General features: G+C 37.4%; 1 protein-coding gene across 6 annotated transcripts in view; it reads left to right on the top strand.

Annotated features, from left to right (window-relative positions):
• Positions 1-5,341: 5,341 nt before the first annotated feature.
• EPHA7 (EPH receptor A7) overlaps positions 5,342-25,394 on the top strand; it is a 169,430-nt gene continuing 149,377 nt past the window's right edge. For 5 of the 6 annotated variants that reach the window (XM_044757436.2, XM_014850902.3, XM_014850901.3 and 2 more), the window contains exons 1-3: positions 5,360-5,676; positions 10,008-10,072; positions 13,651-14,320. In XM_044757436.2, coding sequence (XP_044613371.1) covers positions 5,580-5,676; positions 10,008-10,072; positions 13,651-14,320 — 832 coding nt within the window. In that variant the 5' untranslated portion in view covers positions 5,360-5,579. Of the gene's footprint in view, positions 5,677-10,007; positions 10,073-13,650; positions 14,321-25,394 lie in introns of all 6 variants that reach the window. The other variant, XM_014850903.3, reaches the window with a different exon arrangement.

Raw genomic sequence — 25,394 nt, 5'->3', positions numbered from 1 at the left:
TAATCAATACAGACACCACACCTGGGGTGCTGGGTTCGGAGGGCCTTTGAGCCTCAAGCATATGTCTTCGCCCAGCAAATTTGAAGCCCAGAATTCTCTTTCCCTCACAATGAGTACTTCTTTGAGGTACCTGGACTCATTTCCTTCTCAGTCAGAACCATCTGTACACTTCAGAGCTTATAATATTGCTGAAATTCAAATGGGATTAGGTTGGGGACTTATGATACCTCTCCTCCCCAAAGGGTCCTTGTTTCACGCAAATTTGCCCACTTTCTCCACAGAGAACAACATTACATGTCAAGTCAAGAGGTAGCATAAGGCACCACCTCTGGCAGGGTACAGAATGCCACCCTAGTCAGTGGAGAGGATCCACAGCTTTATAATTTTACAGCCAGGGGACACTGTTCATGAATTCTTTACCCCATATCCCAAAATGCTGTTTCTAAATTACTTGGATACATAGAAATTCCTATTGTTCAGATCTTTTCTTAGACCTCCTGGAGAGAAGCCAGGCAAATTTTGACAAAATTTCATCTTTCTTATTAACCATGGCAAAAGACTAGGGTGAGACGTGGTCTCTAAAATGCTCCTCGAGCTAGGGAGTTCTAGGAACTTCACAGGATGCTTAAAAACTCAGAACTGTCAAGTCCGAGAAAACCCTCAACCCCAGCCAGCCTGGCCCTGTTCTTGGGGTAAAAGACTGGGAGTTAAGTGGGTGGAAAGTAAGGAAGAGAATATCTGAGGCCTATCTGGATACTTAGAGTTCCTTAGATGTTTAGTTTTAAAAAATTGGAGAGAGCTTTTCTGGAATATAATTCATCTTCTAAGGTGCCTTTGGAGCCCCTTCAGTTAACTTGGCCTCTATACACTGAAAGAGGTCATAGAACATCTCACAAATTTTTATGAAGGCCTTTAGTAGGCTGGCATAGGTCCAGAGAGGATCAGAAACTTAAAAACGTCAATGGGATAAATATATTAATTACATATATAAAATTATATATATAAATATGTAATTATATATGTACATAATTTCATAATTACCTCATCCTTATTCAGTGTGGACTTGATTGCCCAGATCACCCACAGATCTTGGTGCCCCCTGGTGGTCACTGAATTATCACAGATCTCCTCCACACCTAAAAATCCACTGGATTTGAAGAGCTAAAAACTTGCAAGATGGGAAACCATGAAAGCATTTAGAAGTAGTTTGCATAATTTAAGCTAGTTCTTCCTATCTGTTCTGGTGATTTATGGCAAAATGAAGCATAAGTAATGAAAAGGAAGAACCTCCCCAGGGAAAATCAAATTTGAAAAAAAAAATCTTCTTTAGAGTATCGAACATGTGTTCAGTGATTTCAAGTATAATGTGCCATATTTCTCTGCTATATTTAGTAGTCCTTTTAATATTAGTCAAATAACTTTTATTTGACTGAACACTTTTGAGTATTTTAAGGGGTTAAAAAATTTCAGAGTGACACGTTAGGAACATTCAACTGGACTCATAATTTTGATATAAATTGTATTTTTGTTGTCTTAAATTAACTCAGTAACTGCAGTTAAAGAATTATAATTGTAATCTTCTGAATATTATGGGTTTATCTGACCTCATAAAAGTGAGTGAACTTTTACAAAGGGATAAAATATACTCTTGACCTATGATTTGATTCCTGACGTCTAACTTCCTATACTGTCAGCTAAATCTGAAGCTCAGAGGAATCAGCGAAATTATTACTATGTTTTTTGTGAGCTTAGCTTATGTACATTCTTTACATTGGGCAAATAAATATTTTATATATACTACATAAATCATGCTAATGTAAATATGTGATTTTCCTTCACAGTGGAAAGATTGTTTACATTTTGACTGAAATCACAAATAGAGAACCCAATTTTCTGTAATATCTATTAACTGAGACATAATGCTGCTTTTCTGTTTATAATCAGTTTCTTCTGCACAGTACCTTTTCTAATTCAGTTTAAATTACCCCCTTTTCTGTGATGAACTTGCATTTTCACATTTACCAGCTGTGAATGCATTTAGACAGTGAGTGCAAACGTAGAAGGTTTAGTAACAGCCCTTTGATTTCCTTATTGTTGTTAACTATTTAGTTTGGCAGCTTTGGATTTGCAACATACCGAAGTCTCAGGTTGTTCCTTTACCCTCTAAAGGCCTATTTACTACACACACATACACACACACAAAGGCTTTTATTTGAAAATTCATGGAACTTATTCCCCGAAGTTATTATAATTTACTCCTAAGTAACTACTTCTCTAGTAAAATCAGAGAATATCTTCCAAAGATAAACAGTGAGGTAAATATTAGTATTGAAGCAAGTTAAAAGACGATAACAGCTGTATCCTCATTTGGGAAGTGTGTCTTGAATTTGTACACTTATTTTCATAGATGTATGCTTATGTGTGATTATTAGTAATTAGATAAAAATAACAGGGTGCAGAAAAATTGAGGATATTTTCTTTGCATCTGAAAATAGGCATTTTTCATCTTTCTACTATTCATTTATGATAGATGTTTCAAAAGAGGAGCTCTAAATGGAAACATTAAGGTTTTAGTCTCTTTTTTCCATTTACTTAAAATTAGCTAAACATAAGTAGTATACTTTATCAACTGCATTGCACAGTGAATACATAAAAATTAAAAAATAGTTTTCAGAATTTCTGGATTGGCTCGCATGTGCTGGTTGTATACACCATTTTGTATTGCTCAGGAGAATGACTTCTTTTCTATTTCATTTTACATACACACATACATTTTCTTTTCTAAAATTTGCCTTGGAGATAATATGCAAAAATCATAGATATGAAGCTAAAATAAACCGTTTTTAAAGTGATATGCTGAAATTAACTATTAAATGTTATTTTAAAGTATAAAAGGTTTGTGAACTGATTATTTTTTGTTTCAGTGGCTTCATGTACAAATAGGTTTATATGCTTTGCCTTAAGTCAAATACGGTCTAATACCAATTTATATACTAAAATATATGCCAATACCAAATAATGAACATTTTCTTCTTCTTAAATAAAAGTCGTTCACTTTTACTGAAATGCCATGACTTCTTTATCCCTGTACTTAGATACATAAGAAAGAAGAGAAGGTTGGTAAACCTAAAAATGAGTTTCATTGTGCAACTCTGCAGGAAAACTGTCAGCAGCCTGGCACATGTGCATTTAATGTGAAGCCTCTTGTCTCTAAAAAGAAAAGCGAGGCTGCACATGCCCTATGTCTGACAGAGAGAGAGGACACAGTAAGGGGGCTCCTATACCACCTACACTCATCAGAGTGAAGGCTGTTACTTCTTTGGTTTCCTGGTTTAGTGCAAAAGTATTTGTATTCCCATCACTGAGTATTAGTCATTCAATAGATGAAAGGAATATTTTAAACTTTAAAGGCTACCTTGGTGTCATTCTAAGAAGTGGGGATGAGTCCCCGGGGAAAGTGTTGAAATCCTGAACTATTTTAACTATCACAAGTGGTTTAGTATTTGTGAGTTTGTGGTTCTGAGATTAACAGTTTTATAGCCTACGTGTGGGGATTTATGTTTTTAATTCTAACGTTTTACCTTACAATTTTTACCCTTAAAGCATCTGTTGATGTCAATACTGTTTGATCTTCTCTGTAACAAGTGCACTCTACATTTTTTTGGTCTCTTTTCAAGGTTAATCTATTAAGCAGTTTACATTTTCTATGCATCCTTTAAAGGGCACTTAAGATGCTTTTAGATATAATTTGTAAAATATTTAGTAGGCATAATGGCTAGGAACAAGTAACATTTAAGAAATAAACTACAGAACCAAAGAGAGGTTAGAGGAGAAGGAAATTTCATTTCCTTTTTCTTCGTAACTGCATTAAGCAAGTAAAAACTACAGGAGACAATTTACCATAAGATAAAATGTAAAAATCTGGAGATCTGTCATCTCTCAGAAGTCTTTGCTGTAAACACCAGAAACAACTTGATTTACTTTATATATCCAGTAAGAAAGGATAGGAAAAGTTTGGAGTCTTACACGAGATCAAACTTTGTGCCTATCATAAATAAAGGCAAATCATCAATGACAGATTTTTTTTTTAAGAAGAAATACAGGACAAGAAGAAAACGAAGCTGATATTAACCATGTGATTGTTACTCTGCGTGACCTTTGAAGTAGATGCATTGGCAATTAAGGCTTTAAACTTCAAGTTCTTCCTCTTATGTTACCCACTTCTTGAATTGCAGGGTCTGAAAGTGCCTAACGGAAAACGGATTACTCTACGCATGGTCCGCGAGATTTTAGTTGGATGAATTCAACTGGAGATGTTGCTTACACTTTTTATTCTCAAGTTCCCTTTGAAAGATAATTATTGAATAATTATTGGAAAGTAGTCAATATTTGCGAAGGAGGTCTTGCTTTATGAATTCAATGCGTGATAGCATTCTTTAAAATTAAGTGTAATTTATGCAGCGAAACGTGAAACAGAGTGGGGCAATCCACAGGAAACCTCAGAAAATGATAAACCTGTAAGAAAAATGATACGGAACCTTCTGAAGGTTCACTCTTCTGGTCGTACTTCACTCAACAAACTATTGTGAAATGATAGGGCGGGGGTGAGGGAGGCACATAAAACAAAAGACTTCCTTTCTCCACTCCCTTTTCCTCTGTTTCTTTTGCCAGAGCTTGTTGCAAACTCTTGGAAACATTGTTTGAACATAATACATTTAGTTACTTTTATTCTTCCACGGACTGTGCTGGGTGGTGCCTAGAGCTGACTGCCGTGGGAGTAACAGAAACAGAGAAGAAACCCTTCAAGAAGGGAAAAGAACAAAGTTACCCGACCCGCGGAGGTTGTAACAACAAAAAAGTAAAAGGCATTTTACTTAAAGGCACAGTTCATTTCACTGTCCCGGCTTCGTGCGCGGTAGCCGAGGCACGGCTTGCGTTGCCTCTGGTTTCTAAAAGACAGCGAGGAGTACCGCTAGCTACAGGCCTGGGAGCTGGGAGCGTTATTCTCGGATTGATTCTGCTCCACGAAAGCTGTACTTGCTCCAAGCAAAGTGCCCACAGCAGCTCGCACCTCGGCTGCCATCCACGTCCGTCCTCCCAGAGCATCCAGCTCTAGCTCGGAGCCCCGAACCTGGGGGGAATCCTGGACCCGCAACCTGACTCCGCTCGCCGCCGATTGGCCCGCGCCCCGAACCCCGCCCCCGCGGCCGGGGCGGCCGTTTCGCCTGGACCCGCCCCTCGGCCCTGGGAATCGCCGCCTGGCAGGCCGGCTGCGCCTGCCACTCAGCCCGAGTGGCGGAGGCTCTCGGCTCCGAGCCCCGCCCCCTCCCCCCTAATTGATATTATTGGAGTGTGGAGCAAGCGGCCGGTCTGCAGTCGGAGACTTGCAGGCAGCAAACACGGTGCGAACGAACAGGAGGGGGAAAAAAAATAAAAAAGCTAAACGTGGAGCAGCCGGTCGGAGATCGAGACGGGGAATCGATGCGAGGAGCGCAATAAAAAAGAACCCATTTCGGAGCAAACAGCATTTAAAAAGCTAGGACTCAACTGAAATCTAAAATAAAACCTGCTCATGCACCATGGTTTTTCAAACTCGGCACCCTTCGTGGATTATTTTATGCTACATCTCGCTGCTCCGCTTCGCACACACCGGCGACGCGCAAGCTGCAAAGGAAGGTAAGGTGATGGGGAAGCAAAGTTTGTTCCGACTTATTTATTTAGCTGTCTACCTGCGTGAGCCGGCTTGTCCGCGGGGCTGCCGGCCGCGCCTCCGGCGCCGGGCGACCCTCCCCGCCGGCTCCCCGCCCCCTCGCCGCTTTGGCCGCTCCTGGTGGGCGGCAAGCGGGGTTACTCCGAGCCGCCCGCAGCCCCGCGCCCGGGGCCGTCTGCCCGACGGGAGCGAAATTTCTGGCGCGGGCAGTCCGGGGGCGTGAGCAGCAACGGAGGGCGATGGAGTGGGGTGGGGTGAGGTGGGGGGGCCGGCCTGCGAGCTCATCTCTAGGACCCCGGGCGGGTCCGATGTCCTCCTCTAGCCCTCTCCTCCTCCTCCTCTCGGGGTCGCCTCCGGTGGGGTAAGCGACGTTCCGAGTTGCTCGGGGACTGGGGAGTGCAACCTCTAGTGTCCTGGCCAGTCGGCTGGCGAGCGGCTGAAGTCTGGAGCCTTCCCGGAGGGGCTGGGACTCGGGTGAGCTCCGATCGCTCGGGTTCCTAATGAAGTGCTCACTGCGTCGGAGGCGGAGGCGCGGGCCTGCGGTTGGCGCTCGGCCGCCGGCGCGGAACAATAACGCGGCGGAGGGGCCGCGAGGTCTCCGCGCGCGCCCCGCAGCCGGCGTCGGCTCCATTCAGCGCGCGCTGCGCGCGGGGCCGTCGGCCGCGGCCGGGTCGCGGAGGCAGGGGGCGGGCTGGGGCCGTGCGATTGCAAAGGAGATGCCGCCTGGGCGACTAGCACTCCCCAAGCATCGGCCCCACGGTCGGGCAGTTGAGGAGTCCGAGTGCTCAAACCTTGCGAAAGACCCAGACCCCGAGGGCGAGTTCTGGTTGACGAGAGCAGGTTTCATTTGGGCAGTCAGACACGCTTGTATATGGGTATTTTTTTTTCTTCTCTTTTGAACCATTGACAGAAGGTAAAATACCCTTCGGTGCCTGTAGTTGGAGCTGGGGAAAAATAAATCCTGTCAATGGAAATGTCTTGCTTCTGAGCAGTCACAATCTACCCGCCCCCTGCCTCCCCCCAGATCTTCCAGGCTGTTAGTCTAAGGTTGATTTTCCTATATTGAAAAGCAGAATGCCAATAATTATGGGTTCCAGAAGTGTGGAGGATGGAGGAATCTGTTATCAGATTTAGGTCATGGTGGTGATGGGGGGAGGTTACATGTCGCACGCGCTTCACTTCTCCTTGAAAACTTAGTGATTTAGCGCTGCTTTGCTTTATTCTCCTCGTGCACCCCTCTTCGGTCACTCACACCACCCCTCCAACCCAATGCCATGTCCTAGTCCTTGATCCAGCCTGACCTTCTGACCCCAGTTTCCACATCTGCAACCTGTGTTGACGCTGAACCCATTCAGAGAAAAGCGTGATTCGGGGCTGTCGGTTACACGTTTGCAGATGAACCAACGTCTGCTAGAAACACAGACCCCTACACACCCCAAACCTCCTTTCTACTCGCATGATATTAGCAATGAGGAACAATCAATCCTAGAACCTTGCACTGATTGCATCGGAATAGCGGGACCTGAGGAAAAGTTTGCACCGCCGCGGCGAAGCCCCGCGCGCCCGCTCCCGCACACCGGGGCTGGAGTTTGAGCTATAAATAACTGCATCACTAGGGGGAGAGGTTCCTGCAGCCAGCAGGTTTCGCTCGCTCGCTTTTCTCTTCTGGGTGCAAGAAACGTGGAGAGGATTCTGATTTTAAGAGGCCGAGTTCTTTAACTGCAAAAGTGAGATCTTTAAAGGGGGGCGGGAGTGGGGAAGGCGCCCCGCTTCCCGGTGGCGACGGTCCCCGCGCGCAGCGGCGATCCAGAGCTGCCGTTCCGGGAGCGAGCAAGCCTCGAGGCAGCGGCGCGGCACCCAGGGCAGACGCTGGGGACCGGCTCGAGCAGGTGCCTGGCCCCCCGCGGTGGGTGGCGGTGGCTGGAGGAAGATGAGGGACCCCCTCTCCTCCACTTTCCCGGTACATGTTTACTCGGGGTGGTCAGTTCCCGCTGCTGGGAGCGCGCGTCTAAGTCCGAGTGTGACGCTTGAAGGCGAAGTTGCAGCTGCTAGTTTTCCTCTCCGTAAATGCGTCGCCGCCGCTCCCTCGGAGGAGATGCTTCCCGAAAGCCTCTCTCCTCCTCCCGGCTCCCTTGTAGAGCGAGGGCGCCGCTGGCTCCCAGGAGTGCCCAGGTCTGGCGGAGGCATAATGGATGCTCGGCGCGGCGGGCGCGCCCGTCTGGCAGCCCCCGCCCCGCCCCGCCGCCGGCCCCGCCCCGACCCCTCCGCCGCCGCCCGCGGGGCCCTGGGCTGCCTCCGTCGGGGCGGGCCCTGCATCCGCCCTCGCCCGCATCCCCGCCCGGCCCGCGCGGCAGGGTGCCGGGTCCCCGACCCCCGGGCTGCGCGCCCCGGTCCTGGTCGGCCGCCGGGCTGCGCCTCCGCGGGCGTGAGGGAGGCGGGCGCGCGGTGCTCTGAGCGGGAAGGCAGGAGCGCGCACTTGCGCTTTCTCCCGAGAGCAGACGGCTGGAGGGACACCCGCTGATGGCTTTAGAGCTGCTTCCGATTAAATGCTCGGGCCAGTTTCTGTTAGTTTGTTTCTCTCTTAACTCGTTTGCCATCACCGCCCAACTGCGGTCCCTGGCTCCCACCCTAGGTAGAGCTGATGGGTAACAGAAGGGCAATAAACAGTAATCAGATTGCTGATTTCACTCTCAAAAACGACCCAAGAAGGTCACCTGGGTTTCAAAGCCACTTATCTCTTGTCAGTACAAAAGGCAAAAACATGATAAAACAAATTATCTCAAAAGGAGCGTACTTGTAGCCTACGTTGTTTCCTTGTGCTTCCTTTCTATTGCTGAGGACAGAAACAAAATAAACTTTAAAAATTACTTCGTATAAATTCATTAGTCCAACAATGTATTCATGTTCTAAGTGTGAAATGCAACTTGATATTTTAAAAGTGTGTTTTTTTCCCCTTATTTGAAAGGGAGTCAAGTGTTTGTGACCAAGGTTTGTGCTGTCGTGGCCTCCTCGAAAGTCTTAAGTGTAAAACATGTTCGAAAATAAAGTGTTTCTATATCTATATTTAGTCATAGGGAATAACCGTGACTACGGTGAAGAAGTTGAAAACATAATCAACTGTTCCTTGGTTTTCTCAGCATAACAAATTTTCATTACCTTTCAAATACACATTTTTTCCTCTAGTGATGATTTAAAAGTTCATATAAGCATGTATTTTATTTAAGTCCAAATTACACCGTTTTGCTGAGATGGATACTAAGCATATTTACATACTTGAAAATATATTCACTATTATTTCCGAACAAATTGATTCGTTTGTTAAAATGCTGTAGAGTCAGAGAAATATGTTTAAATTTTCTGAACTCTTAAGTTTTCTAAAACTCTGAAACCACTTTGAGTAGAGTGAATGCTTTGGGAGCGTAATTGTCCTGAAAAGCAATAAGATATATCAAATTGGAAATATAATATACAGTAATGTATGGCATTTGAATGCACTATCTTCCATTAATACTATCAGGAGCATTTATTACATTTATATAAATATTAAATGAGTTGCATTGTGCTTTTTGATAGCATAAAAGTGGAATAAAACTATAAAAGTCAAGTCAAAGTTTAAATATACCATTTTGAGAATTAGCTAACAGTTTGAAATATTTGGAAATTAAAAAATAGAAATATTGAAAACAGATATTTGACTAACCCAGAAATATATTTTGTAAATAATAGGCAGTTTATTTTTCTCATGATAAGGTGGATAATACAGTTTTTAATTGTATTCGTTTTGTCTTAAGAGAAGACACTGTGTGTGGAAAATTAGGGAAAAAACCCTCCAATTCTCAAAAGGCACTAGGAAATACTTTTAGCAGAATATTGCAAATTAATGGCTGGCCCAAGAGTAATATGGAATTACACTATCTTGTGTTCATGTTATTATATTTGACAAAGTTTGAAGGGCTCAATGGTTTAAAAATCCTTTATAATATATAATTACTATAGGATCAATATATCACATATCAATTTTTTACCCTCTCTTTCATGCTACCTTTGAGTTTTTAGATTTATTTAATATTTTAATTAAAAAATACCAAGTGTAATATTGATATTTTAACATCTTTTCTCCCTGAGAAAGTGCAATATACTTGTTTCAGGTGGGTATTCATTTCACCATGCATTTACATAAATAACTGTTTATGTATCTTGTCATAAAATAATTATTTAAAAAATTAGATTCACCCTAATAACTTTTACAAATATGTTTAAATTTTTCGTCTAACAGGAATAAAACTTTCTTTTTCAGTACTACTGTTGGATTCTAAAGCACAACAAACAGAGTTGGAATGGATTTCCTCTCCGCCCAATGGGGTAAGAACTTCTCCTCATAAAATATTACCCTTCATTGTATAGAATAAGAAACGAAACCTTTTCCCCACTTCCCCGATGAAATTATTCTCATTCTTCACATTTAAACTGTTTTAATTCCAAATATCTTGTTCAGAATTTTGTTGTATCTGTGATGAGACATTGAGTTCTTTGAGTAGGAAGGGTATATTTAGAACTTGGGGAAATGGATAAAAAAAATCTCTATATCCATAATCTTTTGAGTTCATATTGTGAGTGGAATCATACCTCAGGTTCCAGGCTATAAATGCTAGCTAATTACAGGGAACATTCCTTTCACAAGCTCACTTAAACCTTTTAGTTGCTTTATACTTTAGTATAATCGCCAGGTAGGTTGTGTGTAGTTCTTTAAAACAGTGTGAAATCTGTTTTCTTCTTTTAAAAACAGTTTTAATGTCATTCAAAATATACTTTAAAAGGTGACTAAAAATGTAAGAGGCTCAATATTTTAGCATAAAACTTGCTATAAAATATTATTTAGATTCTCCAAATTTATATCATATGCTCTCTGCTGTTATTAATCAGAAGTGATGGCAGAGCATGCACATATTACAGTAAAAATCTGCTACAGTAAATATGAGTGAAAGATGTGCCATAAAAATCCATGAAGATATAAGTAAACCTTAAAAAATTTCTGACCATTATGTTTCCTATATCAGGAAAGATATGTTGCCTACTTAAATTTAGTTCAGTATCTATGTCTTCAGGTCTTATTTTAATTGTGAGAGAGGGCACACACTTCATCCCTTATTAAGGAAGAGGACTTTGAGAAAGGAGAATATACCCCATTATTACTTAAGTTAATTTTCGGCACAGTAAGAAATCTGGAGTGAAAGAGCATGAAGTATAAGTGAGGATATAAAAAGTGTAACAAATTTTGCAAAGAGAAGAATGAAAGTCTAGAAGGGATTTTTGAGTATGAGAACATCATAAAAGCAATATGGTCTGAACTGGAAGGCAGTTTAAGAATGTACAATATGAACAATGCAAATCTATTTTAAATATTCAGATTTTTTCATTAAATTAATATTTGAGAGATTGCTTAAGATTGCATTGTGGTTATCTATCTTGGTCAGAATAAATTATGAAAAACTGACAGGTATTTTGCAGATTAAATATAAAAAGTGTACTGAGTTTGAGGTATGAGTGTCATGCTTTTCTTGAAAGTGGAGTGGTTTCCATGAGTAAAATAGTATACATTATAGAAAGACATTCACAACGATAACTGAAACACCTTTCTTGCCAATGACAGATGTAGTCCATTTTCTACCATCCATCCATTAAAACAAATAGAGATAGAGGATGGTTTTTATCTCTAAGGACAAGGAAACTGATGTACGATTGTAGTATTTCGTCCATGTAATCCACAGAATGATAAATTATGACTGTCATCTTATCTTGGACTCAAATGGGCATTTTATCAGTTCAAAGTATCTTGAGTTAACAGTTGACTCTACAAATCTGTAGGAATCAACAGATAATATTGGCAAATGATGATTGACAATATTTTGCATATGTGAAGTGGGTTGGCCAATATGTGGTTAAATATCTAACTGCAAATAAAATGTTAATAAGATGCAAGTTTCTAGAAAATATTTTTATAAGCATATCATAAAAGCACAATATCTGAATTAAGACTTCTTACCCAGTGGTGTCATTTGTAGAAATGATTTCAGTCTCTTAGAAAGAGAGAGAATAAAACAAGAGTTGGGTTAAATGCATTTATGTTGTCTCACTATTTGTTATCTTTACAATAGTTGTCTTGAAATTTTCCCCTCAGGAATAAATTTTTAAATAAAAATTAAAATTAACTGGATTTCATAGGTAGTAAAATTGATTTTTAATACAAATTGACTTTAATAGAACAAAATAATGTAATTGTTCTTGAAGTTAGAAAAATAAATTCTTGAGATATGTCCCTTTCCAATAATTAGCCTTGGTTTTTTCTAACTAGAGAACTGTTAAAAGCACATTTATCTTTGGAATTTTTGAGTATTTGATAGATACCATTACTGGTTTTATTTTCTTTAATAATTTCAGTCTAATTAAGAGACTAAAATCTGTCCAAATGGATGAATTTGGATATAGTTGACTAAGTGCCCTTCAAACAGATTATAAGCAGCTAACTGAAACAAAGGAAAATATGCACATCGTGAGCTACTCACAAACTCAAGTTGTGTTGAGTAAAAGCTGAACATGATAATGGGTTCTTTGCTGCATTTGAGGACCTTTGATGATATGTATGATAAAACTGGAGCAAACATATAACATCACAAGAAATTTCTGAATTATAGTGTATTGCTGTTTGTCAGTCTTGTTAGTTTTCTAATCTAAGTAGATAAATTGATTCTCTGATCAAGTTTTACAAATGAAACTCATTATCACATGCTTATTAGTTTATTTTCCCATCTACTTTTCTTGAAATACTAATTTAAATATTGCATGCTATGTGACTTTGGACTTGAATACTAATATATTTTTATATTTGGCACTTCAGATAGGGGAAATGAATATAGTAGATGACAATTTCACTATTAAGATGTCATAAATATAAAGTAGAAAATTTTGTAATAATATTAAGAAAGGACATAATCTGTTATTTTAGATTTTTAAGGCTATTTTTGGGTGAAATGAATTTATTTACTAATGAGCGAGATAGGTAACATTATACACGGTTTAATAATCTCTAAATTGTTACAAAGTCTGCTAAACTTACTTTCCTTTTTTTGTGAAAATATATGTTTGCTGTAGTATTCATTGTATCAGCATATGAATGAACGTTTTTAAACATCTGATATTTTTCCTGTCATCTTGTTACTGAAATATGACCCAACATGCTAATTTGCCGTGTACATTTGTCTATTGAAAGCAATTTATTTGTACAGATGAATCATACTTTTATAACTATTTATTTATCATGTGGCTTTATGTACAATATTATATATAACACTGCAATAAATAAATAGCTCTGTAAAATGTTACTCCTTTATATCTTATTTTGAAAAGATTGTAAAAAATTCACATTATGAATATCTACATGTTGTGAAATGCTTTTATATTTCAGAGTACTCTTGATATTCTCTTCCCTTTGTTTTCAGGTACTCTCTAAGTTGAACGACAACACTTAAAATATCAACTGAGTTATCAAAAATTCTGCCATGTATCCATCTGTATATGCATTAAATGGTAATTTAAGTAATTGTGTTGTGTGCTTTAGTCTGTAAAAATTGTAATCTCACTGGAGGCTATAGACATAAGCAAATGTGTAAAAAGGAACACTGATATACTAGCAAAAAAATATTAAACAAAATGAAATACTTGTTGGATGGAGAAACAATGCAAGCAACCTAAATAATGTTCCGCCAACAGGATGTAGCCGAATGAGAATCCTGTATTCTCAGGTTACAGTGTTTGCCGGGGTACAGTCCATCTAACTCTTTCCAAGATATGCATTTGTGCTGTTCTAAAGATTCCTCATGCACTTTCAAAACCAAAATGTTATTTTTTGCTGAGTGACTGATGACCTTTTCTAAATTTTACAGTGGGAAGAAATTAGTGGTTTGGATGAGAACTACACCCCGATACGAACATACCAGGTGTGCCAGGTTATGGAGCCCAACCAAAACAACTGGCTGCGGACTAACTGGATTTCGAAAGGCAATGCACAAAGGATTTTTGTAGAATTGAAATTCACCCTGAGGGATTGTAACAGTCTTCCTGGAGTACTGGGAACTTGCAAGGAAACCTTTAATTTGTACTATTATGAAACAGACTACGATACTGGCAGGAATATAAGAGAGAACCTCTATGTAAAAATAGACACCATTGCTGCAGATGAAAGTTTTACCCAAGGTGACCTTGGGGAAAGAAAGATGAAGCTTAACACTGAGGTGAGAGAGATTGGACCTTTGTCCAAAAAGGGATTCTATCTTGCCTTTCAGGATGTAGGGGCTTGCATAGCTTTGGTTTCTGTCAAAGTGTACTACAAGAAGTGCTGGTCCATTATTGAGAACTTAGCTATCTTTCCAGATACAGTGACTGGTTCAGAATTTTCCTCTTTAGTCGAGGTTCGAGGGACATGTGTCAGCAGTGCAGAGGAAGAGGCGGAAAACTCCCCCAGGATGCACTGCAGTGCGGAAGGAGAATGGTTAGTGCCCATTGGAAAATGTATCTGCAAAGCAGGCTACCAGCAAAAAGGGGACACTTGTGAACGTAAGTAACATGTGCTGTTAAAATTCCACTTTGCATTTTTTTCTTTTTTCAGTATCAGAGATATTGTAATGATGATTATTTGAACAAGGGAGTCTGCTCTCTACCAGCAGCCTGATTCGGTAGATCTTAGGCAAAGTCACTGTGGGACTTATCAAGGATTCCCCACAGTGATATCTGCACTAAACATATGCAATAAATATTGGTGATAATGGTATTTGTTACTAAAATTTAATTTGCCCTGCGCTTGACCTAGAAGTCAACAGTTGCACATTGGGTTATAAGATTTAAGAGAGGAGACTGGACAGAGTGAGGTGACATTAATCAGGATTTAATGATATGTGATTCCTCCTCTTTTGAAACCCATATTGTCTGGGCTTGTGAGTAGCAGAAAAAAGGAGATTAAGCAGGCTGCTAATAAGAGCTCTACTGGGACAGGCCACACACAAATACATGCACAAACCTTTGGAATGATTTTTTATAAATGCTAAAACTTTGACACAAATTCATCAAATTTCACTTGGTAAATCTGTGTGGTTACTTCTGCCAAAGCCATATTTCTTTTCTGGACTAAGTGATAAAAGGAGTGTTTCTCTGATAAGTCTTGTTCTAGTGGACCTCATTGTTGTGAAAGTGGGCCAAAGTAAAGTTTTAGTTATCTTCATACATCAGCTGGACATTTTCTATTTGTTTTGAAACAATAATAGCATATGAATTAGTGAAACTTTTCCTTTGTCTTATAAAACTGGATTTTCTCTTACATGGCATTATGTGGTAATAATCATTGGCCTGTATTTTTCTATTTAAAATGATCTCACATAGACCTTCAAAATTGATAGATATTTTTCTGTTTGTGACTATCTTGCAAAATATCTTATAATAAGGTTATATTACTTTTGTCTCCTTTAATTTATAACTTAAAAAACGTAATACATCCCCCAAAATAACTTTTATGTATTTGCGTTCCTAAGCCAGCAGCATAAATTTAATATTTGCAAATCCTAGTTAATTTAGAGGGGGCTGTCCCTAACAATAATTATTATACTACAGCTTTTTGGTAACTTACTATGTGCAGATACTCTTCCACGTGCTTTACGTATACCAGTTCACTTAATGAGGTAGGTATCATTATCATCTCTATTTTACAGAATAAAAAATTGCGGCACTCAAGGGCACATTGCTTGCTTGCAGTTACTTTAGTAATATTTGTCTTAGCTTAGATTCAAACTCAGGGCATTCTGATGTCAGAGCCTGGGCTTTTAGCACAATATTTCCCTGGTTTTCATCACAAAGCAGGGAGGATTCTAGCAAATATTACTCTGTTTCCTTGCTGAAATTAAGTGTCTTATTCATAGTATTTTGGTATATAAATCACATCACTTCCCCATACAATTTTCATTCTAGTAGATTGAAATTATTTAAAGAAATAATAATCAAAAAAATATTTAGATCTGTGTTGTCCAATATGGTAGTCAGTAGCCACATGTGGCTCCTAGGTTCTGAAGAATGGCTATTCTGAATTGAGATGTGCTATAAGGATAAATTATACACTGGATTTTGAAGACATAGTGCAAAAAAAGAGAATGTAACATACGTTGTTAGTAATTTTTTCTATGTTGCTTACGTATTGAAAGAAAGATACTTTAGATATATTGGGTTAAATAATATATATATATTAAAATTAATTTCACTTGTCTCTTTTTGCTCTTTTTTAATGTGGCTACTAGAAATTTAAAAATTACATATGTGGCTCACATTATATTTCTATTGGACATGCTATTTAGATGGAGTAATTGAGCAAATATATTTTTCTGTCCTGGTTGAAGAGTTAAATACTTCCTGTAGCTGGTCCCTAGCATATAAAGTACCTACGAAGCAGCACTCAAATATCATCCACGACACAGCTGACATTGTAAAGTGAGCTATGAGCAAAAAATGGGGATACTATAGGTTCAGGCACCATAGCAGCCTTCTCTGACACCCCCTGCAGGACTCAAACCTGTCTACCCCCTGACCTCTTCCCCTGTCGCTCACTAGCAGTATTTCTTATTGAGTGAAAAATCCTGCAGGTTCCATATATGTGGAAATCAAAACTGATGAAGATGTATCACTTTTAGTAGGCAGAATGCTATTCCACTGGGTGAGTATAGAAATATTCTTAGTGAACTAATCAATTCGGTGAAGGACAATGTTCTTATTGACTGGAAGTTAACAACAGTCACTTCAAAATGATGGTAGATTCAACAGTAACTATTATAGGAAAATTTTAAGAACGTACTCTTACACTTTAGCTGTAAAAGCAGCAGTTTCAGTAGTTTGCAGATTTTGATTGATGTGAAAGTGGAATTTAAAACTTTCACATAAATGGGAAAACATAAAAAGTAAAGCAGGAATACTTATAAAAGTTCACAATTAAATTTATCTAAGAAAAGAGTAGGAAATAACATTAAAGATCTTGCTCTTTTAAGGTTTAAAGATTTTTAAAGGAAATTATTGTATTTTTTGTTTTATTTTATATAATTTAACTCAAATGATTTCCACATTTACTTGTTAAGAAAAACAAAACAAGAAGTATTTAAGTTCCATGTTGTAAGTACAGAATTTAGTAAGAAAAGTAGTTTTTTTTTTTGGTTTTTGTTTTTGGTGAGAAAGATTGTCCCTGAGTTAACATCTGTGCCAATCTTCCTCTGTTTTGTATGTGGGATGCTGCCATAGCATGGCTTGATGAGCAGTATGTACATTCGTTCCTGGGATCCAAGTCTGCAAACCCTGGGCCCCTGACATGGGGCATGCCACTGGGCCAGCCCCTAGAAAAGCAGTCTTTAACTGTGGTAAAGAGAAATATTTAATGTGAAGAGAAGACTCCAATTTCTTCCAAATGAGCAAAATCATCTCTTTAAATGTGGTACTATGAAAATTATCCACATTCGTCTATTTTGGTTTTGAGAATTGGAACCACATTTGAGTACCAAAATTATTGTCACCTGCAAACTACTTGAAGGTACTTAAAGTAAAATTACTTCACTGTCATCTACATTAATTCTACATTGGAATAGGTGGGATTAGGTATTAATAGTAAGAGTTCATTAAGAAATAACGTGATTAAAGGAGTCAAGATGCCTCTTTATGGTTCAGTTGAAAGAGTATGTGCACATTGTTGAAAGTCAAGTAAGTTTTTTATCACATGACTTTCTTAATTTTTAACTTTAGCGATGTTGACAAAGGAATTGAATACCTTCTACTTAACTATGGCGCTATGTTCCTTTGCAAAAACACTTCCCTCCTTGGCAGAATTCCATCGCATGGCTGGGAGAGTGCTTGCCTCTGGAATCAGTCCAGGCCTGGCCTTGTAGTATTTCTCCTGTTGCCTTTCAGTGATCCTGTTAAGAGTTTGAAAACAAATTCCAGTCCCATATTGAAGAAAACTGAAGTGTTTGGGAGAGGATGGTAGTGAGTCCCTAGCCAAATGTGGGTGGGCAGCTACTTAAAGACAAGTTTATCTGGGCACTCTCTAGAGTGGCAGCCCGTTGTGATGTTTGTAAGAGTATAATTTGAAACATGAACAACTATGAAACTGATCACAGTTTTCATCAGTTGATGTAAGAGCTTTTCTTTTCTTTGTGATTTTTGAAAAAAATAACCTGATTTTGAAAACCAAATGTTTCTTGAGTCTACTATGTGGAGAACTTCTGTCTGATTCTTTTAATCTAGTGCTTTGATGAAGACATCTCTTTACAGTCATTTAAAAATACATAATTACTGTTGGCATCCATTTTTTGTCAAAAAGTCCTTTTAAAGAAATTTGCCATATGAGTTATATCGCAACTTCTATGCAAATGAGCCAGTATATTTTCTTAGGTAAAAGTGTAGTCATTTTAAAAATTGAGAGCAGATTATATTTTACGTATATAAATACTTTCATAAGATTAATAAAATTGTATTCTGAAATATAGTTTGCAATTTTTGGGACTTTTGTACAATTTGCTTCTATTTAAAAAGCAGAGTAGTATTTGTCAAAGTGGGGAGCTTGGTACTATAAATTGGACGTGTGTAGTTAATTTGCAGTTTATACTGAGCAATCATGTTCATTTTCTCATTTAGTCCTTACCACATCACTAAGGGGTGAAAGGTATTGTTTTCTTTATCACTTTTAACATATGAAGAAGCTGAAGCTCAGGGATATTAATACGTAACAAAATTGGATGAGAATCCAGGATCCTCTTTACCAGTTCGAATCTGTATTCACCACTACACCACACTGCTTCCTAAAATTTGTCCTGGACATCAACCAGTGGATTTTAGCACTGAAGGCCTGATAAAACTTTATTCTAAGTAGGATGATCATACACCTAGTTTGCCTGGGACAATGGTTGTACTTACTAATACTGCCTCTTTTTGCTTTCAAAGTCTTCTGATTTGGATGATAAAATATGTGGTCACTATAATTGTGAAAAACCCAAGGATGTAATGCAGTTTACAAGCACATATATTAAAACATAGAGATGTATTTATATTCCTTAACTTTAATTTTCTGAATTAAGACAAAGATTTAGAAATTCCTTTTTTGATGATTTCATGAAAAGGGGAATCCAAATAATCATAGGTTTCTAATGTTCAATATATGTAATGTGCCTAATAGTTGATTCTTAGTATTTTCTATCAATAAGTGAACACGTCTGTCATTATTTTAAAAATGTATAATTTATGGATATATAATATGTACAATTCAATAAATTAAAATATTCATTCAATTCTATAGCATTAATAATATTAAAATATGTTTGTTGATTAGATTTTTGAAAGCCATGTTTTTTTCCACAGAAAAGTAGCATATAATTTATACTGTCACTTTTCATGATAACAAATGAGTCTTTATAATAGATAGTATTTATAATCAAATATATACAGAAATGTAAGATACACTACAGGGTTAATAGCTCAGATGCTAGAGTCACAGAGTTTTGAAATTCTGGCTTCACAACAAATCAGGTGCAATAACTGGGACAATCTCCCTAAGCCTGAATTTCCTTAAGTATAAAATGGGACTAATAAAAATAGTACCTCCCTCATAGGGTTCTTGTCAGAATTGAATGAAATAATGCATGTCAAAACCCTAAGAATAGTATCTGGGGCATAGCAAATAATCAGTGAATGCTTGCTATTATCTAATTATTAATAATGCAACAAGGAGTTTGCTAGGTAAAGAAATCTCCTGGCAGTGAGTGAATGAGCATACATCTCATAGGCCACAGCTAGTTAAATATCCTTTAAGCTAGTAATCTCATCCTTGGCATTTTACCTAAGGAGGTATTTCAGTAAAACAAGGACTTTTGACATAACTTTTCCCCCCAGCAATGTGTATAATTTGAAATATTGGGAATAACCTAAATGTCCAAAATTAAGTACATCACTTTGATTGAACTTAGTCCTTAAAATATCAACAAAGCGAAATAGGAATTTTGAATTGTTCTATTAATAATTTTGAATGAAAAAATAAAGAATAAAATGTATACACTGATATTTAGAATTATGGAAAATATGCATAGGGAAAAGAAGAAATGGGAGCATAAATATGACAATGAATGTGTCAGAGTGGTAAGATCGTGGGTGATCTTTTGTTCTCCGTGTTTTTAGAATATCTTGAGCATTGACTTTTTTTTAACAGTATAATTATAAGTTACGTGTAATCTGGTAGCTCATACAAAGACAACTTGAACTGTATCTAAAAAATATGCATATTTAAATTAAGTTAGCTTCTGTATAAAATACAGAACTTGGGTGATAGAGGAGTAATAAGTGACAGATATAGTTTAAATTATTGAATACAGGCATAGATTCAAGACATTACATAAAAATAGATCGTACATTTTGTATGTTTTTCAGTTATTAATAGATGGCAAGAACTATTTTAAGTGCTTCACGTGTATTAATTCATTTAATCTTAGAGAGAGAGGTTTTGTTGTGAGTGCCATCAAGTCGATTCCGACTCCTAGCCACCCTGTGCACAGCAGAGCAGAACTCTGCCTGGTCTTTTCATGCCATCCTCTCACCTTTCGGCGCTTTATTAGACCATGCTCCACTGCTGTTCGTACAGTTTTCATGGCTTATTTTTTCAGAAGTCGGTGGCCAGATCTTTCTTCCTAGTCTGTCTTAGTCTGGAAGCTCCTCTGAAACCTATCCACCATGGGTGACCCTGCTGGTATTTGAAATCTTGGTGGCGTAACTTTCAGTATCACAGCCACACGCAGCTGCCACAGTATGACAACTGACAGGCGGATGGTTTGAGTCCTTTGCTGGGAAAGGAACCCAAGCTGTGGTGGTGAGAGCACTGAATTGTAACCACTAGACCACCAGAGCTCGCCAGGGAGAGAATACTAACTCATTTAATCTAGGAGGTAGGCACTATTATAGCCCAGTTAAAAGGAGAAAAAAAAAAAAAAACTTTTCCTGAAGTTCTGCATTACTTATATATATTAAATTATATTTATATGTATGAGATATATATATATATATACATATATATATATACACACACACTTTTTTATGTAAGGAAACTGAGGAACAGTGAGGGCTGGGTTAAGTACCCACAGTCACAGAGAGAGTGGCAGACTTCTGTTTAGTCAAGGCGTTCTGGCTCCAGAATCCTTAGACCTAACCAGTAAATACAGTGGCCCACGTCTTTATAGATGAATGTTTTATTTATCTCAAAGTTTTTTTAATAAAAATAAACTTTCTTTCAGGATATCTTGAAAGGTGATTCAAATCTGAACATTTTCTTTCATTTATAATAATTTCAAAATACTTATACCTCTGTCTTTCCCAGCATCCTAAATATTTCATCTGCTTTGCCATGCTCTTTCCTATTCCAGTTCTTTCTTCATATGGCAGTCAGAATACTCTTTGTAAAACACAATGTAGATAGAATCACTCTATTATTCAGAGAGCTTCAGGCTTCTAATTACTAATAAAAATTCCATATTTTTAGGCTGGCACTGAAATCCCTCCAACTTGACCCTAATCATCTTTTCTGACTTTCAGTCCCATATTTATCATACCTGAAGCCCCTGTTCCCTGGCCTGGCACTGCTCTCTCATTCTACCTTAAGCACACCCATAGATGTTTTTATGATGCCCTATTACTTAACATTTGGCCGCAAATAAGTGGAAAAACAAAAATCGTCATAATCCCTCCCAGTTACCTCTTGTGCCTGAATCCTGCACATCCCTAATTTCTTCAGTGGCCTCTTCCTTCCAGATTCTGATGGTACTTCCTGGCAGTACTCTCTCCTGTTCTTCCCACCCATACCTTGCTGTTTTCTACCCGCAGTGCTGCCTAGCCTATCTCACGCTGTTGAAATTTTGTCTTTCCTTACAGTTTCAAATTAAATGCCACTTATACCCTGTTAGATGGTCTCTCCTTGTAGATACTTATAAATACTTTGCCCTTTCCCTATGGGAATCATCATATGCTATCTGATTTTAGTCTGTAAAATTAGATTTTAATTTGTAATTTCCTTTTACAGCCTCTAAGCTTCTTAGCAGCCCCAAGTTACATTTTTCTACCTACCCATACTTAACACAGTCCTTGTACCACCTCAGTCTTCCAATAAATGTTTATCACATTTCTTAAAGATGTAATCAGATACTACCCACTTCAAGACAAATCTTTTCTTATTTCTAATTCATATCACTATTTAATTTCTTGTTTTGTATGCCTAGTCTCTGTGGCTAGTCTTAAACTTTGTGAGTATAACAACCTTTTATTATATTTCATTTTCCTTGTAGCATATAGCAAGATGATATGCTAATAATCAGCAAACATGGATGGGAGTCTGTTCCAGATAGGAGGAATTTATTTCTATGAAAATAATAGAACTATTTATATTTATTCATTGTCATATTCCCATTCTGTTTATCACTGTCTTTGTGTGTCTTTCTTTTTAATTTCTATCTCCTTCCACTAAGGAAATGAAAGTCATTTCACGCTCTTTGCTAATATCTATGTCTTGAGAAGAGAGAGTTCCAAGAGCCTGACAACATTTTCTAAAGTAAGATAGGCTTGAAGTATATTTGTGTTTATATTAAATGGGAAAGTGACTTTTGTTACAAGATTGTATTGTTTTCCTTCCAAATTGTATGTTGTAAATATTATCTTGAATTGCAAAACAAACAAAAAAATAATAGAAAGAAACAAAACCTGAGAATTCAGTCCCTCAGCTAATATTACACTCTGTGCTGTAAATCAGAAATTATGTAAATTCAGTATCGTGTCCTAATGTATTTCTGCTATTTGAGTTATAACTACATTACATTACAATTTTTTATACTCTTTAAATTATTCACTTTCAGAAGCTCATAATACCTGTTTTAAGACATTTTTGAATAGCTAACATGTGCAGATCTGGAACAAGTGCCATTCCTGTGCTCCAGTCCCCCAGTACCTTTTCTCAGGAACAACTACTGTTACCAATTTCTTCTGTCTTTTAAAGAGATATTTGCTCATAATTCCTTTAAAAAATATTGAGAAGGATTGTTGCGATACTTAAATTAGAATCATATCACAATTTCCTGCTGGAACATTGTAGACGTCGTTTAAATTACACTGCTTTTTTACTCATCTTCGATCATCTTTGTATGTTCCCACAGTGCACTGAACATGGTAACTATTCAATAAAGAAGGACAGGAGGAAGGAAGATCTGATGAGAATGAGGGACAAAAATAAGGAAAGAGGAAAGAAATAAGAAATTAATGTGTCTGACTTAACTTTTTATGATTTATAAGCTCAGTATATGACTTCAAAATGTTTGCAATTTTCCTAACTTTGGCAAGCATATGGTCACTCTTTTATACTTCCAGTGGAAGTTTAAACTGGCATCAGTTTTTGGTAGGAATGTCATAATACAAATCAGTGATACCTTAAAATTCTGCATTTAGTTTGATTTTTTTAAGCTAACTTCTAGCCATTTCCTCTAAGAAAATTATCACTAATATATGAAAGATTATATTTGTGATATATTGTGTATAATATAGTTATTTTGTGCAAGTAATATTATTATTTTCACAGGAGAAATTAAACCCAGCTATATAATTGATGTTTTTCTCTATGTGCATAAAGATCTGACGCATGAGTCAGAGAGAAAAATTTCAGAATATCCTTTTATTTCAACTTTCTTCACATTTAAGTGAATTTAACTTATCTCATCCTCTGCAAAATAGCTCACAACTTTGGTTTTATGGAAGTGTGTCTTCATTAGGATATTTATGTAGTGTTAATATCTGGGAAGTAAAAGGTCACATGTACATATAATTTGAGGTTTTAAAAATGTAATAACAAAAACAATTCAACTTTGAGTTTTGGTCAAATTAATGAGTTGTGGACATTATTTTTTCTTTTCTACCTATGATATCAACTTTGATAATAGTTATAAAATCTGTGGGTATACATCAAGTGTTAATCCCAAATAACAGCATTTCACCAGAATCCAGAATAATACATACATTAATTGAAATAAATGTGCATTATTTCTCCCAAATTCTGTGGTTTTTATGAAGAAGTATGGAAGGCTTATTATTTAGTTTACTGTGTTTAGTCTGGGGTCAATGAATGACATAGAAAACCAAGGAAAACACATCCCGGGGGTATAGTAGTTTGAAAATTTCTTAATGGTTACATTTTATGTACAGTGGATTCTGAATTTTTTCTTTTGACTCATTTACGTTATTTCCTCTTGATCATTATATTATCTCTTGCTTCCAACGTATTCGAAAATCAAGAGGCTTTGAAAGGACACATACTGTGTTTTACATTTTGTTTCAGGTGTTACCCAGTTAACACCTAATTTAGTCCCTCACCCATGGTGGTGTCAGCCTCAGACCTGCGCTGAAGCCATTAACGCCTGAACTACAGGCTTTTATGGAAAGCCTAGATCTAGAGAAGGAAGCACTCTGATGCTTTTATTAATAAAGTCTAATATTGATCAGATATAATTATTAACTACATATCCTGCATTTATCATTTATTAACGTTGGTCATGAATCTGTTAGGTTAATATTACCTACTCTGCTTTTTAAGAAGATCATTCTTTCTAGAAGAGAAGGATTAAGAGTGGGAGTGGATAGGTGTGGAGGGGTAGAATACATCTAAAGACTCACTACATAAATAAAAGCTTATTCTGAGAAAAATAAAGTGAATATTAGTAAGTTCACTATACTAATCTATATTTTCCAGTGATTTTTAAGTTCTATGCTTATTTTAATAGTATTTTACCATTAGCTAAACTAGTTCCCATGTAGACAGTGACACCTAATGGCATTAACTTACCTAATGACCTTTATTAATGACATTCATTTAAACTAGGAGATGGGTTAAATAAATAAACTTAATTGATTTTAAAAGTGTTTCTTTGTATATTCTACTTTCAACAGGCAAAATAATTTATACTACATAGTGTTCCTATTTTAGTTGACATTTTCCTGTAAAGTAGTTTTATCCTTGAAAAGAGATGTGAAATACGCATCTTACACACTCAAATATATAAATTCATTATAGCACAAATGTTCTATGGGCATTCTTGTTCTCCTTAGGATATAATCTTTTCCAAGACACTTAGAATCATAAATTCTTGGAGACTGAATGTACCTTAGAGATTATCGAAGACAAAGTAGAAGGTTGGTTTTTTTGTATTTTTTTTAATACATGGGACAACTACAGACCTCGTTTATAGTTCTAACGGTTCATCCATGACAGATCCCAAAGTAAAATCAGAACTTACTCTTTTCAGTTTTTTTCCACTTCAGCATCACGCACGTACAACACGTATATACACACACATATGTGCACACACACACACCGCCCACCTCTATTCCCACCAAGAGGGAAAACATAACATAATGGAACAAAAAAATTAACTTAATTTTTTTCCTTGACCCATTTTTAGATTTCTAAATTGCTGTACACTAATCTCTTAATTTGTATGTGCTGAATAGTTAAGATTTTTTTCTCTGTGGAAATCTCAACTGACAATTACAAAGAGGCTGAGAACTTGTATAGGATATTCTTGGATTATTGCATGTTTGA

Source organism: Equus asinus, chromosome 24 (assembly GCF_041296235.1).
Source record: "Equus asinus isolate D_3611 breed Donkey chromosome 24, EquAss-T2T_v2, whole genome shotgun sequence".
NCBI lineage: Eukaryota > Metazoa > Chordata > Mammalia > Perissodactyla > Equidae > Equus > Equus asinus.
The sequence above is the reverse complement of the archived record's forward strand: the minus strand, read 5'-3'. Positions and strand labels throughout refer to the sequence as shown.